This window comes from Equus asinus, chromosome 2, assembly GCF_041296235.1.
Source record: "Equus asinus isolate D_3611 breed Donkey chromosome 2, EquAss-T2T_v2, whole genome shotgun sequence".
Taxonomy (NCBI): domain Eukaryota; kingdom Metazoa; phylum Chordata; class Mammalia; order Perissodactyla; family Equidae; genus Equus; species Equus asinus.
The window spans coordinates 135,617,943-135,632,610 of record NC_091791.1 but is presented as its reverse complement, the minus strand read 5'-3'; the positions used below and the strand labels follow the sequence as shown (position 1 = coordinate 135,632,610).

The following is a 14,668-nucleotide window of genomic DNA, read 5'->3' as shown; positions in this document are numbered from 1 at the left end:
GCTTTCCCGCTGTCGAATCCTTTCTGCGTCTCCGTGTTGTGTGGCTGGGGAAACACGAGCAGCAGTGTCCTGCTGGTGAATCTTACAACCACCTGGTTAAAGGGATGGAGAGGCTGAGTGACAGAGCTTCTCAGTCATCATTTTTACCTGGCCTTTTTTCAAGCAGATAATGATTTTTACTTATAGTCACGTGCTGCATAACGACATTTCAGTCAATGACAGACTGCATATACGATGGTGGTCCCATAAGATTAGTACTATATAGCCTAGGTGTGTAGCAGGCTGTACCATCTAGGTTTGTGTAAGTGTGCTCTGTGATGTTCGCACAATGATGAAATTGCCTAATGATGCATTTCTCAGAATGTATCCCCATTATTAAGCAACGCATAACTGTATTAAAAAAATTTTTTATGCTAGTAAAATATAAACGAATTTACCATGTTAATTTAAGTGTACAATTCTATTTCCAGAACTTTTTTTATCACCCAAACAGAAACTCTATACCAATTAAACAATAACTCCCATTCCTCCTCTCCCTCCCTGGTAACCTCTGTTCTACTTTCTGTCCGTGAATTTGCTTATTCTTGGTATTTCATATACGTGAAATACATACTCTTTTGTAACTAGCTTATTTCACACAGCATAATGTTTTCAAGGTTCATCCATCTTGTGGCATGTGTCAGAACTGCTTTCCTTTTTAAGGCTGACTAATATTCTATTATAAATATATACCACATCTGGTTACCCATTAATCTGTTGATGGACACTTGGGTTGCTTCCGCCTTTTGCCTGTTGTGCATAATGCTGCTATGAACGGAAGTGTACAAATATCTGTTTGAGTATCTGCTTTCACTTCTTTTGGGCGCATACCTGGGAGTGGTTGCTAGATCATAAAGGAATTCTTTTTGAGGAACTGCCAAACTGTTTTCCACAGCAGCTACACCATTTTACATTCTCACCAGCAGTGCAAGAGGGGTCTGATCTCTCCACATTCAAGCTAACACTTCTTGTTTTCCTTGTTTTTCTTTTTTAAATAATAACCATCATAACGAATGTGAAGTGGTATCTCATTGTGGTTTGATTTGCATTTTCCTAATTATTAATGCTGTTGAGCATCTTTTCATGTGCTTATTGGCCATTTGTGTATCTTCTCTGGAAAAATGTCTACTCAAGTCCTTTGCCCATTTTTGAAGCAGCTGGTTTACTTTTGTTCTTGTTGAGTTGTGGGAATTCTTTAAATATCCTATTAATCCCTTATCAGAGACATGATTTGCAGATATTTTTCTCTCATTCTGTGGTTTGTGTATCAAAGGACACTCACAAGAGAGTGAAAATACAAAGTTTTTTGTTTTTTTTAAAATTTTTATTGAGTTAATGATAGGTTACAATCTTGTGAAATTTCAGTTGTACATTATTGTTTGTCAGTCGTGTTGTAGGTACACTCCTGCACCCTTTGTGCCCACCCCCCACCCCACCTTTCCCCTGGTGATACACAAAGTTTTTAATTTTGACAAGTCCAATTTATCTAATTTTCCTTTTGTTGCCTGTGTTTTTGGTGTCAAATCAAAGAAATCATTGCCAAATACGTCATGAAGCTTTTCCCCTGTGTTTTCTTCTAAGAGTCTTATCTTTAGGTCTTTGATCCATTTTGAGTTAATTTTTGTATATGGTATTAGGTAAGGATCCAGCTTCATTCTTTTGCATGCAGATATCCAGTTTTCCCAGCACCATTTGTTGAAAAGACTGTCCTTTCTCCATTGAATGGTCCTGTTGCTCTTGTCAAAAACCAGTTGACCAGGGGCTGGCCCCGTGGCTGAATGCTTAAGTTCGTGTGCTCTGCTTCAGCAGCCCAGGGTTTTACCAGTTTGGATCCTGGGCATGGACATGGTACCGTTCATCAGGCCAACGAGTTCCACACAGCACAACCAGAAGGACCTACAGCTAGAATATACAACTATGTACTGGGGAGTTTGGGGAAAAGAAGAAGGGAAAAAAAAAAGATTGGCAACAGATGTTAGCTTGGCTACCAATCTTTAAAAAAAAAAAAATCAGTTGACCATATATTCAAGGGTTTATTTCTGGGCTCTCTATTCTATTCCACTGACCTGTATGTCTGTGTTTATGCTAGTACCACACTGTTTTGATTACTGTAGCTTTGTAGTAAGTTTTGAAATCAGAAAAGTGTGAGTCCTGCAACTTTGTTCTTTTTCTGGATTGTTTTGGCTATGCAGGATTCTTTGAGATTCCGTATGAATTTTAGAGTGAACTTTTCTATTTCTGCCCAAAATGCCATTTGGATTTTGATAGGGATTGCAATGAATCTGTGGATCGCTCTGGGTAGTATTGTCATGTTAACAATATTAAGTCTCCTAATCCATGTACATGGGTCTTTCCATTTACTTAAGTTTTCTTTCAGCAATGTTTTATAGTTTTCAGTGTACAAGTCTTTTGTCTCCTTGGTTAAATGTATTAGTAAGTATTTTATTCTTTTATTCTTTTTGATGTTATCATAAATGGAATTGTCCTATTTCCGTTTTGGATTGTTCATTGTTAGGGTACAGAAACACAGCTGAGTTTTGTATGTTGATTTTGTATATTGCAACTTTGTCAAATTTGTTTATTAGTTCTAGCATTTTTTTAATCTTTTGGGTTTTCTGCCTATAAGATCATGTCATCTGCGAACAGAGAGAATTTTACTTTTTCCTTTTCAATTTAGATGCCTTTTCTCTTTTTCTTGCCTAATTGCTCTGGCTAACACTTCCAATGCTGTGTTGAGTAGAAGTGGTGAAAGCAGGATCCTTGTCTTGTTTCTGATCTCAGGGAAAAAGCTTTCAACCTTTCACCATTGAGTATGATGTTTGCTGTGGGCTTTTTTATCATGTTGAAGAAATTGCCGCCTTTTCCTAGTTTGTGTTTAACATGCTGATTTTTAAAAGTGGAATAGTATGTTTTTCTTTTCTAAATCTAATCTCCCACCCTCAAGGCTACACCTTTTTATATGATGCAACAAATACTTGCTGATGAAAGCTCCCATGATTTCAATTTCAGAGCTTACAGGCACCATAGTGATCAGTCTAAAGGGATTCATAGTACCAGCCAGTCAGTGGTGTAGTCAGTGCTTTTATAGCTAGAGATGTGGAATTTGGGAGGCCCCTGAGGACGTCACTGTAACTTGCAGGTTTGGGTTTAGTGTTTGAGATTTCCTTCAAGAAATATAAGTTGGCAATGTTGTATTCAGGAGATCCAGGACAAAGCTGAAGAGAGATGGGTCACGTTCACTGGAGGTTGGGAAAGACAAAAAAAACAACTGAGAATTGAGTTGTGGGTAACAAGGGTGGGATGTACATTCCAGGTATTGGGATCAGGGAACAAAGGCATATTCAAGAGTGCATGGGGGGGTTCTTGTTCAAGATGGCGACATAGGGAGATCCCGAGCTCACTTCCTCCCACAGACACACCGAATCTGTAGCTACATATGGAACAGTTTCTCTGAAGGAAACCTGAAACTAGCTGAGTGACTCCTGCACATTGGGTGAGCAAGAAGGAAACCATGCTGAAGCAGAGAGGAGAGGCTGAGACGCAGTCTTGCCATAAATCCACTCCTGGCACAATCAGGAGGGAATTCAAAACCTGGAGCTTCTCCCTGAGGGGTGAAGGGTTCACACTCCACTTTGGGCACCCGAGTAAGCTTCTGGCTTTGGAAACCAGTGGGGCTTGCGTCCACGAGCCCCACGAGGCTGCAGCAAACTGAGAACCGGCTCTTACAGGGCTCTCACGGGGACTCACTTGCCCCTAGGGCCCAGCGCAGCAGCAGCGATGGAAAAGAACCCAGACTTTCTGTGAAAGAGGCTCATCTGCTAACCTGAAAGCGCCGGCATGAGGGGCAGGGACCTGCTGGGATACCCCCAGACGGAGGCTAGGGGGCGACGTCTTTGTATTCTCCCTCTGCCACGCTCCGGAGTGCAGGTGTCTCCCAGCAGGAGCTTTCACACGTGTCTGGAGGCCAGGGTCTCGTGTTCCTGGGTCCCATGGAACAGTGACCATTGGAGAGACAGTTCTTGGCAGGCTACCACCCCAGGGCACTGCACAGATAGCAGACTGAAACTCTCCCATCTTCTTGAGAAAGAGGCCTCTCTGCTTGTCCAGGTGGTTCGGCCTGAGGAGCAGGCTTCTCGTCTGGCACACTTCTAGGGGCTTGTGGAGTTGGCCTCAGGGGACAGAGGCAGGTGGATGCAGCCTTTGCCGTCTCTCTCTGCCTTGCTGCAGAGAATGCCAGTACCTCCCAGAAAGGAGCTTATACCCTTGTCTGGCACCCCAGTTTTTGTGGCTGCCAGGGGGCACTTTTACATCACCTGGCTCTGGTGGCCAGTGGGGCTTACGCTCACGGGTCCTACAGAACCGTAACCAACAGAGAAAGAGTTCTTAAACAGCTACCACCCTCAGGGCACAGCAAAAGGCAAGAGACCCAGGAGCCCAGTCTTTTTGTGAAAGTGACTATTAGCTTATGTCACAGCTGCAGCCTGAGGGGCCGGCTTCTAACTAATCACGCATCTAAGGGCTGACTGCATGCCCTCTAGAGACCACAGAGAGGGCGTGTGCACACTGTCTTCCTGCTCTCCCTCTGCCACACCTCAAAGTGCCAGTATCTCTCAGATGGGAACTCCAAAACACATCTGGTACCCTGGTTTTTACGGCTGCTGCACAGGTGCTGCCCCTGGTCACCTGACTCTGGTGACCAGTGGGGCTTGCATCCCTAGGTCCCTTGGGACTAACTCTTGGAGAGAGAGTTCTTGGCAGACTACCACCCCAGGGCACACACAGACTGCAGAGTGAAACACATCCCAAGTCTTTCTGTGCAAGAGGTCTATTTGCTCCAGGCTTGTCCTAGAGCTTCGGCCTGAGGGGCAGGCTTCAGGTTTGTCACACATCCTAGGGGCCTGGGGAGATGCTCTCAGGGAATGTAGGCTGGGGGACACCATCTTTGAACTCTCCTTCTGCCCCACTACAGCTTAGCGGTATCTCCCAGAAAGGAGCTTATGCACTTACCTGGAGCCCCAATGTTTTCGACTGCCACCCAGGGGACATGTCCAGATCACCTAGCTCTGATGGCCAGTGGGGCTTACACTTGCAGTCCCTCAGGACTGTATTTACTTGCATACTTTAAAAGCTGCTGCCTGAGGGTCTGGCTTCCAATCAGCCTGAATCTAGGTACTGACTGAGATTTTCCCCTTTGGGACACATCCTTGACTACTGGGAGCTATTAAAAATAGGCTGCTTGAACAACCAAAAGGTTTGAGAGCCAACCAAGAGCTAGGGCAGAGTTGAATGAAAAGGTTCGTCTCCTATACAAGTCCACTTCTTCAAGACTGGGAGAAGTGGCTGTTTCATCTAATGCATAGAAACCAACAGAGAATCAGGCAAAATGAAGAAACAAAGGAATATAGTCCAAAGAAAAGAAAAAGATAAAACCTTAATGAAATGAAGATAAGTAATTTACCTGATAAGGAGTTCAAAGTAATGATCATAAAGATGCCAATCTCAGGAGAAGAATGGATGAACACAGTGAGACTTTCAAAGATTTTCTTTCACAGAGCTGAAGAATACAATAACCGAACTGAAAAAATACATTAGAGGGGTTCAACAGCACTTAGATGAAGCAGAAGAAAGGATCAGTGAACTCAACGACAGGGCACTCAACGACAGGGCAGTGGAACTCACCCAATCAGAGCAGCAAGAAGAAAAAATAATGAAAAAAGTGAAGGTAGCTTAAGGGACTTATGAGCCAATGTCAAGTGGACTAACATTCACATGATCCCAGAATGAGAAGAGAGGGAGAAAGAGGCAGAAAACGTATTTGAAGAAAAGGTAGCTGAAAACTTCCTTAACCTGGGGAAAGAAACAGACATCCAGATCCAGGAATCCCAGATAGTTCCAAATATGAGGAACCCAAAGAGACCTACACAAAGACACCTTATAATTAAAATGTCCAAAGTTAAAGACAAGGAGAGAATCTTAAAAGCAGCAAGAGAAAAAAACTTGTTACGTACAAAGGAACCTTCAGCAGAAACTTTGCAGGCCAGGAGGGAGTGGCATGATATATTCAAAGTGCTGAAAGAAAAAAACTTCCAACTAAACTTCAATTCTGGATGATAACTTTGCCAGGTAAAGAATTTTCCAGACAAGCAAAAGCTAAAGGAGTTCATCACAACTAAACTGGCCTTACAAGAAATGTTAAAAAGACTTCAAGCTGAAAAGGTGCTAATTAATAACAAGAAAACATATGAAAGTATAAATTTCACTGGTAAAGGTAAATATATAGTAAAAGTAGTAGATTAATCACTTATAAAGCTAGTATGAAGGATAAAAGACAAAAGTAGTAAAAATAACTTACTACAGTTAGTTACAGGATACACAAGTTAAAAGATGTAAACTGTGACATAAAACATAAAATGAGGAGGATAAAAATGTAGAGCTTTAGATTGTGTTCACACTTAAGTTATCAACTTAAAATAGACTAGTATAAGTTGTTATATGTAAGCCTCATGGCAACTACAAAGCAAAAACCTATAGTGATAGAGAAAAGATAATGAGAAAGGAATCTAAGCACACTACTAAAGAAAGTCATCAAAGCACAAAGGAAAAGAACAAGAGAAGAAGAAAGAAACAGAGAGGAACTAAAAAACAGCCAGCAAACAGTTAACAAAATGGTAATAAGTACATAACTGTCAATAATTACTTTAAGTGTAAATAGACTAAATTCTCCAACCCAAAGACATAGAGTGGCTGAATGGTAGAAAACAAGACCTATATGCTGCCTCCAAGAGACTCCCATCAGATGTAAGGACACACACAGTCTGAAAGTGAAGGGATGGAAAAACATACTCCATGCAAATGGAAACCAAAAGAAAGCTGGGGTAGCTATGCTTATATCAGAAAAAACAGACTTTAAAACAAAGACTGGAATAATAGACAAGTGCATTACATAATGATAAAGGGGTCAATCCAACAAGAGGCATAACATTTGTAAATATTTATGCACCCAACATAGGAGCATCTAAATATATAAAGCAAATATTAAAGGGAGAAATAGCAATACAATAATAGTAGGGAACTTTAGGGGCTGGCCCCGTGGCCGAGTGGTTAAGTTCACACGCTCTGCTTCGGCGGCCCAGGGTTTTGCCGGTTCAGATCCTGGGCGCAGACATGGCACCGCTCATCAAGCCATGCTGAGGCAGTGTCCCACATGCCACAACTAGAATGATACACAACTAAAAATATACAACTATGTACCAGGGGGCTTTGGGGAAAAAATAAAATCTTTTAAAAAAAAATCTCCCAACAAACAAAATTCCAGAACCAGATGGCTTCACTGGTGAATTCTACCAGACATTCAAAGAAGAATTAATACCAATCCTCCTCAAACTCTTTGAAAACATAGAATAGGACGGAATGCTTCCCATCTCATTTTATGAGGCCGGAATGACCCCAAACCAGACAAGGACAACACAAGGAAAGCAAATTACAAGCCAATATCCCTAGTGAATATAGATGCAAAAATCCTTAACAAAATATTAGCAAACTGAATTCAACAATACATTAAAAGGATCACACACGTGATCGAGGGGGATTTATCCTAGGGATGCAAGAATGGTTCAACATTCACAGATCAGTCAACGTGATACACCACATTAACAAAATGAAGGATAAAAATCATATTATCATCTCAACAGATGCAGAGAAAGCATTTGATAAAATTCAACATCCATTTATGATTAAATACTCTCAACAAAGTGGGTTTAGAGAAAGGTCCTCAACATAATAAAGACAGCTGATGTCATTCCCACTGGTGAAAAGCTGAAAGCTTTTCCTCTAAGATCAGGAACAAGACAAGGATGCCCATTCTCACCACTTTTATTCAACATAGTATCGGATGTCCTAGCCAGAGCAATTAGGCAAGAAAAAGAAAGAAAAGGCATCCAAATTGGAAAGGAAGAAGAAAAACTGTCACTATTTGCAGATGACCTGACTTTACATATAAAAAACCCTAAAGACTCCACCAACAAACTGTTTGAACTAATAAATGAATCCAGTAGAGTTGCAGGATAGAAAATCAATATACAAAAATCAGTTGCATCTCTATAATAATGAACTATCAGAAAGAGAAATTAAAACAATCACTTTTACAATTGCATCAAAAAGAATAAAATACCTAGGAATAAATTTAACTGACGTGAAAGACGTGAACACTGAAAACTGTAAGACATTGATAAAAGAAATTGAAGACGACACAAATAAATGGAAAGATGTTCTTGCTCATGGATTGGAAGAATATTGCTAAAGTGTCCATACTACCCAAAGCAATCTACATCTTCAGTGCAATCCCTATCAAAATTCCAATGGCATTTTTCAAAGAAATAGAACAAAGAATTTTAAAATTTGTGCAGAACCCCAAATACTCCAAATATCCTAAGCAATCTTAAGAAAGAACAAAAAAGCTGGAGGCTTCCTGCTCCCTGATTTCAAACTATATTACAGAGCTGTATTAATCAAAGCCGTATGGTATTGGCATAAAAACAGATGCATAGATCAATGGAATGGAATAGAGAGCCCAGAAATAAACCTACACAAATATGGTTAATTAATTTACAACAAAGGAGCCAAGAATATACAATGGGGAAAGGACAGTCTCTTCAATAAATAGCGTTGGGAAAACTGGACAGCCTCTTGCAAAAAATGAAAGTGGACTGCTTTCTTACACTATATTCAAAAGTTAACTCAAAATGGATTGAAGACTTGAACATAAGACCTGAAACCATCAAAGTCCTAGAAGAAAACATACGCAGTAAGCTCCTTGACATTGGTCTTAGCTATGATTTTTTGATTTGACACCAAAAGCAAAAATAAACAAATGGGAGTACATCAAACTTAAACGCTTCTTCAGGGCTGCCCTGTGCCCGAGTGGTTAAGTGAACACAGTCTGCTTCGACGGCCCAGGGTTTCACTAGTTCGGATCCTGGGTGCAGACCTAGCACGGCTCGTGAAGCCACGCTCAGGCGGCGTCCCACACAGCAGCTAGAAGACCTGCAACTAGAATATACAACTACGTGCTGGGGGGCTTTGGAGAGAAAGAGAAAAATAAGAAAAAGCTTCTTCACAGCAAAGGAAACTATCAACAAAATGAAAAAGCAACCTACCAAATGAGAGAAAATATTTGCAAATCGTATATTTGATAAGGTTAATATCCAAAATGTATAAAGAACTCATACAACCCAAATAGCAAAAAACCAAACAAGCTGATTAAAAAATGGGCAGAGGATCTGAATGGACATTTTTCCAAAGAAGACATACAGATGGCCAACAGGTACATGAAAAGATGCTCAACATCACTAATCATCAGGGAAACGCAAATCAAAACCACAATGAGGTATCATCTCACACTTGTTAGAAGGGCTGTTATCACAAAAAGATAAGAGATAACAAGTGTTGGCAAGGATGTGGAGAAAAGGGAAACCTTGTGCACTGGTGGTGGGAATGTAAATTGGTGCAGTCACTACAGAAAATAGTATGGAGGTTCCTCAAAAAATAAAAATAGAGCTACCATGTGATCCAGCAATTGCACTTCTAGGTATTCATCTGAAGAAAATAAAAATACTAACTTGAAAAGATATCTGCACCCCCATGTTCACTGCAGCATTATTTACAATAGTCAAGACATAGAAATAACGTAAGTGTCCATCAGTGGGTGAATGGATGAAGAAAATGTGGTGTGTGTATATATATGAAATATATGGAATATTATTCAGCCGTAAAAAGGAATGAGGGCTGGCCTGGTGGTGCAGCACTTAAGTTTGCACGTTCCACTTTGGCGGCCCGGGGTTCGCCGGTTTGGATCCCAGGTGTGGACCTACACACCACTTATCAAGCCATGCTGTGGCAGGCATCCTACATATAAAGTAGAGGAAGATGGGCATGGATGTTAGCTCAGGGCCAGTCTTCCTCAGCAAAAAGAGGAGGATTGGCAGCAGATGTTAGCTCAGGGCTAATCTTCCTAAAAAAAGAGAAAAAGAAAAGAATGAAATCCACCATTTGTGACAACATGGATGGACCTTGAAGGCATCATGCTAAGTGAAGTCAGACAGAGAAAGACAGATGCTGCATGATCTCACTTACACGTGGAATCTAAAACCACCCCCCAAAACCCAAGCTCATAGAGAAAACAGATTGATGGTTGCCAGAGGCAGGGGTTGGGGTGGAAGAAATGGGTGAAGGGGGTCAAAAGGTACAAACTTGCACTTATAAAATAAATAAGTCATGGGGATGTAATATATAGCATAGCGACTATAGTTAATAATACTGTATTGTATTTTTTTTTTTTTGAGGAAGATTAGCCCTGAGCTAACTGCTGACAATCCTCCTCTTTTTGCTGAGGAAGACTGGCCCTGAGCTAATGTCCGTGCCCATATTCCTCCACTTTATATGTGGGGTGCCTACTCTAGCATGGCTTGCCATGTGGTTCCATGTCCGCACTTGGGATTCGAAGCGGCGAACCCCGGGCCACCGAAGTGGAACATGTGAACTTAACCGCTGCGCCACCAGGCCGGCCCCTGTATTGTATTTTTTGAAAGTTGCTAAGAGTAAATCTTAAAAGTCTCATCACAAGAAAAAAGTTTTTGTAACCAAGCGTAGTGACAGACGCTAAGTGATATACACAAACATTGAATCATTATGTTGTGCACCTGAAACTAATATAATGATGTATGTCAGTTATACCTTAGTTAAAACAAGAAGAACCTATGGGCCCACGTGCCCCATACTGGCCTGTGCAGTACCCAGCCCACCCAGAAACCCTCCTAGAGCTGCCCACTCACTGCCCTGCAAGAGGCAGGCCTACCTCAAACACTGCGGCTTTGGCTCCAGACCACCACAATAAAGCGAGTCCCATGAATTTTTTGGTTTCCCAGTGCATATAAAAGTTATGTTCACACTACACTGTAGTCTGCTAAGTGTGCAATAGCATTATGTCTAAAAAAACGAATGTACATGTCTGAAAAAATACTTTATTGCTGAAAAATGCTAACCATCACCTGAGCCTTCAGTGCGTCATATTCTTTTTTGCTGGTGGAGGGCGTGTAAACAACCCAATATCTGCAAAGTACGCTAAAACGAGGTGTGCCTGTTATTCTCTCCTGGAGGCCAAGGCTGACTGTGACCTGAACACTGCGTACAGAGACAGTATTGCTTTTCCTTATACAGCTAGGTTTGTGCTTGCCACCCAACTTTTCAAACTAAACATTATATTGTCTAGAGGTGCATGTATAGGGTCAGTCTCTATAGACAAGCAAAGAAATGCTTTACACACGTCAGGATCATGGCTGCTTCGAGGGGGCTGATTGGTGACTGGAAGGAGGCGTATGGAAGCTCCTCACAGGGCTCCCGCACCTGCTGCCCACCGGACAACTCGAGCCGATGCCGTCACGTAAACTCTGGCTCCTCAAGTACTGGGGAGAAGCCATCTCTTTACCTGAGTAGTGGGTACAGAGGCATTCAGATTCTTCTTTAAAAAGAATGTATTATTAATTCTTTACGGAACAATGCATACATTTTAGATAGCCTTCTGCATATACAGGCATACCTTGGAGATATCACGGGTTCGGTTCCAGACCACTGCAATAAAGCAAATATTGCAATAAAGCAAGTCACACAAATTTTTTGGTTTCCCAGTACGTATATAAGTTATGTTTACACTATACTGTAGTCTATTAAGTGTGCAATAGCATTATGTCTAAAAAAACAATGTACATACACCTTAACTAAAAAATACATCACTGCTAAAAAATACCCATCATCATCTGAAGCTTCAGTGAGCCGTAATCTTCTTGCCGGTGGAGGTCTTGTAAAAAACCACGCAATATCGGTGAAGCGCAGTAAAGCCAAGCGCAATCAAACAAGGTATGCCTGTAGTCCTGATCCCAGCAGGACTTTCAGGGGCTGTAAATATTTTAGGTTTTATAGCACATAGTCTGTGTCCCCACTAGTCAACTCTGCTGTTGTGTAAATGCAGCCACAGACAGTATATAAATGAATGGGTGTGTCTGTGTTCCAACAAAACTTTATTTACAAAACCGGGTGCTGTATTTGGCTTCGGGCTGCAGTTTACCAAACCCCAGATTACACAATTAAATCTTTAAAAGAAAAAAATGTCCCTGTGGTTTGTCCGGGGGATTGAGAGTAAAGTCTGGAACAAAGGATTCCTTGGGGGTATAGCAGGGAGGCCGGTGATGGAGCCTCCTGTGATCTTTTTTTTCATATTGGCCCTGAGCTAACATCTGTCGCCAATCTTTTCTTTTTTCTTTTCCCCAAAGCCCCAGTACACAGTTGTATCCTAGCTATAAGTCACTGTAGTTCTGCGTGGGGTGCCGCCACAGCATGGCTTGATGAGCGGTACGTAGGTCTGTGCCCTGGATCTGAAGTGGCGAAACCCAGGCCACCAAACTGGAGTGTGTGAACTTAACCAACGCGGCCACGGGACCAGCCCCCCATAATCTATTTTTTAATAAGTTAGGACTCTGAAAATGTTTGATCTAAATTTGCCTTTTTATGAACTTGGGGCTTCATCCTCTGTAATGTCAGATATTGAGAGAATATTGCTGTTCGAACTTTGATTTCATTAGGGAACCATTTTTATCAGAGTTATCCAGACTAATTCTTTCACTAATAATAGCAAACTCAACACCAATAATACCGTCTGCCATTAAATGATTATTACCAGGTGTCAGAAGTGATGTCAGGCACTTTACACACATTATTTTATCTTCCTCACAACAGATCTTTAAAGTAGGTATTGCTATTTTTTGGTCTCTATTTTGCAACTGAGAAAGGCTGACTTTTCCAAGGTTATATAGGTAATAAAGCAGAGATTTGAGCCTGAGTTGTTCAGCTTCAAAGTCGTCTTTTCTCTACAGTACAGTGCCTCTATAAAAGGCATCCTTTTGTAATGCTGCCAAAATCAATTTGGTTTTAGATTGTCTTCGAAGTTTTACCGACTTAGAAGAACTTGATGAGACAGAGTTATATATGTGCCACAAATGCAAAAAGAAACAAAAGTCCACTAAAAAGTTTTGGATTCAAAAACTACCCAAGGTAAGTGTTGAGTTTCCAATTATAATGCAATTTCGAGGGAAAAATTGCTTATGATTGATGAGAAGACAGATTGTTTTTGTAACTTCAGACTATGTGAATAAACCCTTTTGAGAACGCATGATTAAATGTGTCCTGATCATAATTTCTGATGTGTGGAGGGGGCAGGTTTCCTACCACACCACCAACAAGCAGTGCTCCAACGCCAGCCGAGTGTCCTTCACTTCAGCTCCATTCTGACACTGTCTCCCTGGAGACAGCATCAGATTCCACAGGTTGAAGGCCCAGTCTCACAAAACCGCCCTCCACTTCAGAGGCCGGTTGCAAACCCAGCTTGTTACTTTATGCTCCTGACTGACAAACTATAGATTGGAGGTTCCCAGGACCCCCTCCTTGGACTTCAGATGCCAGTCGCAAGTCCAGGTTGGTGTCTGTAATTCTGACAGACTGGCTGTAAATCAGGAGTTCCCACTGGATTAATTCGCTAGAGTGGCTCTCAGAACTCTAGTTTACTCTAGTGAGTAAACAGAAAACCAGTTTACTCATTAGATTACCAATTTATTACAAAGAATATTAAAGGATACAAATCAGCCACCAGATGAAGAGATAGGTAGGGCGAGGTCCCAAACAAAAGGGCTTTGTCTGGCAGTGGAAGTGTTCTGGCTCCCCAGCCTGGAAGCTCTCCAAACCCTGTCCTTTTAGGTATTATGGAGACTTCATTACCTAGGCACGACTACTAAAATCACTGGCCATTGATTATCAATTTTCAGCCCCTCTCCCCTCCCCGGAGATGTAGGGGAGAGGTGGGACTCAGTTCCAACGCTCTAATCACTTGGTTGGTTCTCCTGGCAGCCAGCCCCATTCCTTAGATGTGGTCCAAAAGTCAGCTCATTAACATAACAAAAGACACTTTTATTGCTCTCCTCACTTAGGAAATTCTGAGGGTTTAGGAGCTCAGTGGCAGAAATGGGGACAAAGGCCAAATATATATTTCGTATTATAAATCACAATATCACAATAAGGTATTTGTGGAAGAAAGCAGTATCAAGGATCAAAAAGAAAAACTGATAGGCCACCTAAAATATTTGAGAGACGTTAGTACCAAGTAGTTAATTTTGACTGAAAGACAAATTAGGTGTTTGTTTACAATCTTTGTCCTTCTCTCTCATCCAGGTGCTATGCTTACATTTGAAAAGGTTTCACTGGACAGCCTATTTAAGAAACAAAGTTGATACATATGTAGAATTTCCACTGAGAGGCCTAGACATGAAATGCTACTTACTAGAGGTAAGATTATTACCTTTATTAGAATGGTGCAAAGATGGCTCTTGTAAAATTAAGCTCACAGGGAGAGGGTAGAGGTCCTTGAGGTAGGAGGTACTAATGTCATTGATCGCTGGTCCTAACTCAGCCTTGGGATGCTTTCTCCTCCCTTGTTCTGTAGCCTGAGAACAGCGGCCCGGAGAACTGCCTGTACGACCTCGCTGCCGTGGTGGTGCACCATGGTTCCGGGTGAGTAAGTCAGCAGGCT

At 41.6% G+C, this 14,668-nt stretch overlaps 1 protein-coding gene and 1 long non-coding RNA gene across 4 annotated transcripts in view; one reads left to right on the top strand and one right to left on the bottom strand.

The window, feature by feature from the left end:
- LOC139042348 (uncharacterized) overlaps nt 1-14,668 on the bottom strand; it is a 32,616-nt gene that overhangs the window by 5,151 nt on the left and 12,797 nt on the right. The window lies entirely within an intron of this gene.
- The window catches only part of USP3 (ubiquitin specific peptidase 3), an 88,804-nt gene that overhangs the window by 71,536 nt on the left and 2,600 nt on the right, over nt 1-14,668 (top strand). For all 3 annotated transcript variants that reach the window (XM_044764764.2, XM_070500387.1, XM_044764765.2), the window contains 3 exons: nt 13,022-13,140; nt 14,311-14,424; nt 14,582-14,649. In XM_044764764.2, the coding sequence (XP_044620699.1) occupies nt 13,022-13,140; nt 14,311-14,424; nt 14,582-14,649 (301 nt within the window). The remainder of the gene's footprint in view (nt 1-13,021; nt 13,141-14,310; nt 14,425-14,581; nt 14,650-14,668) is intronic.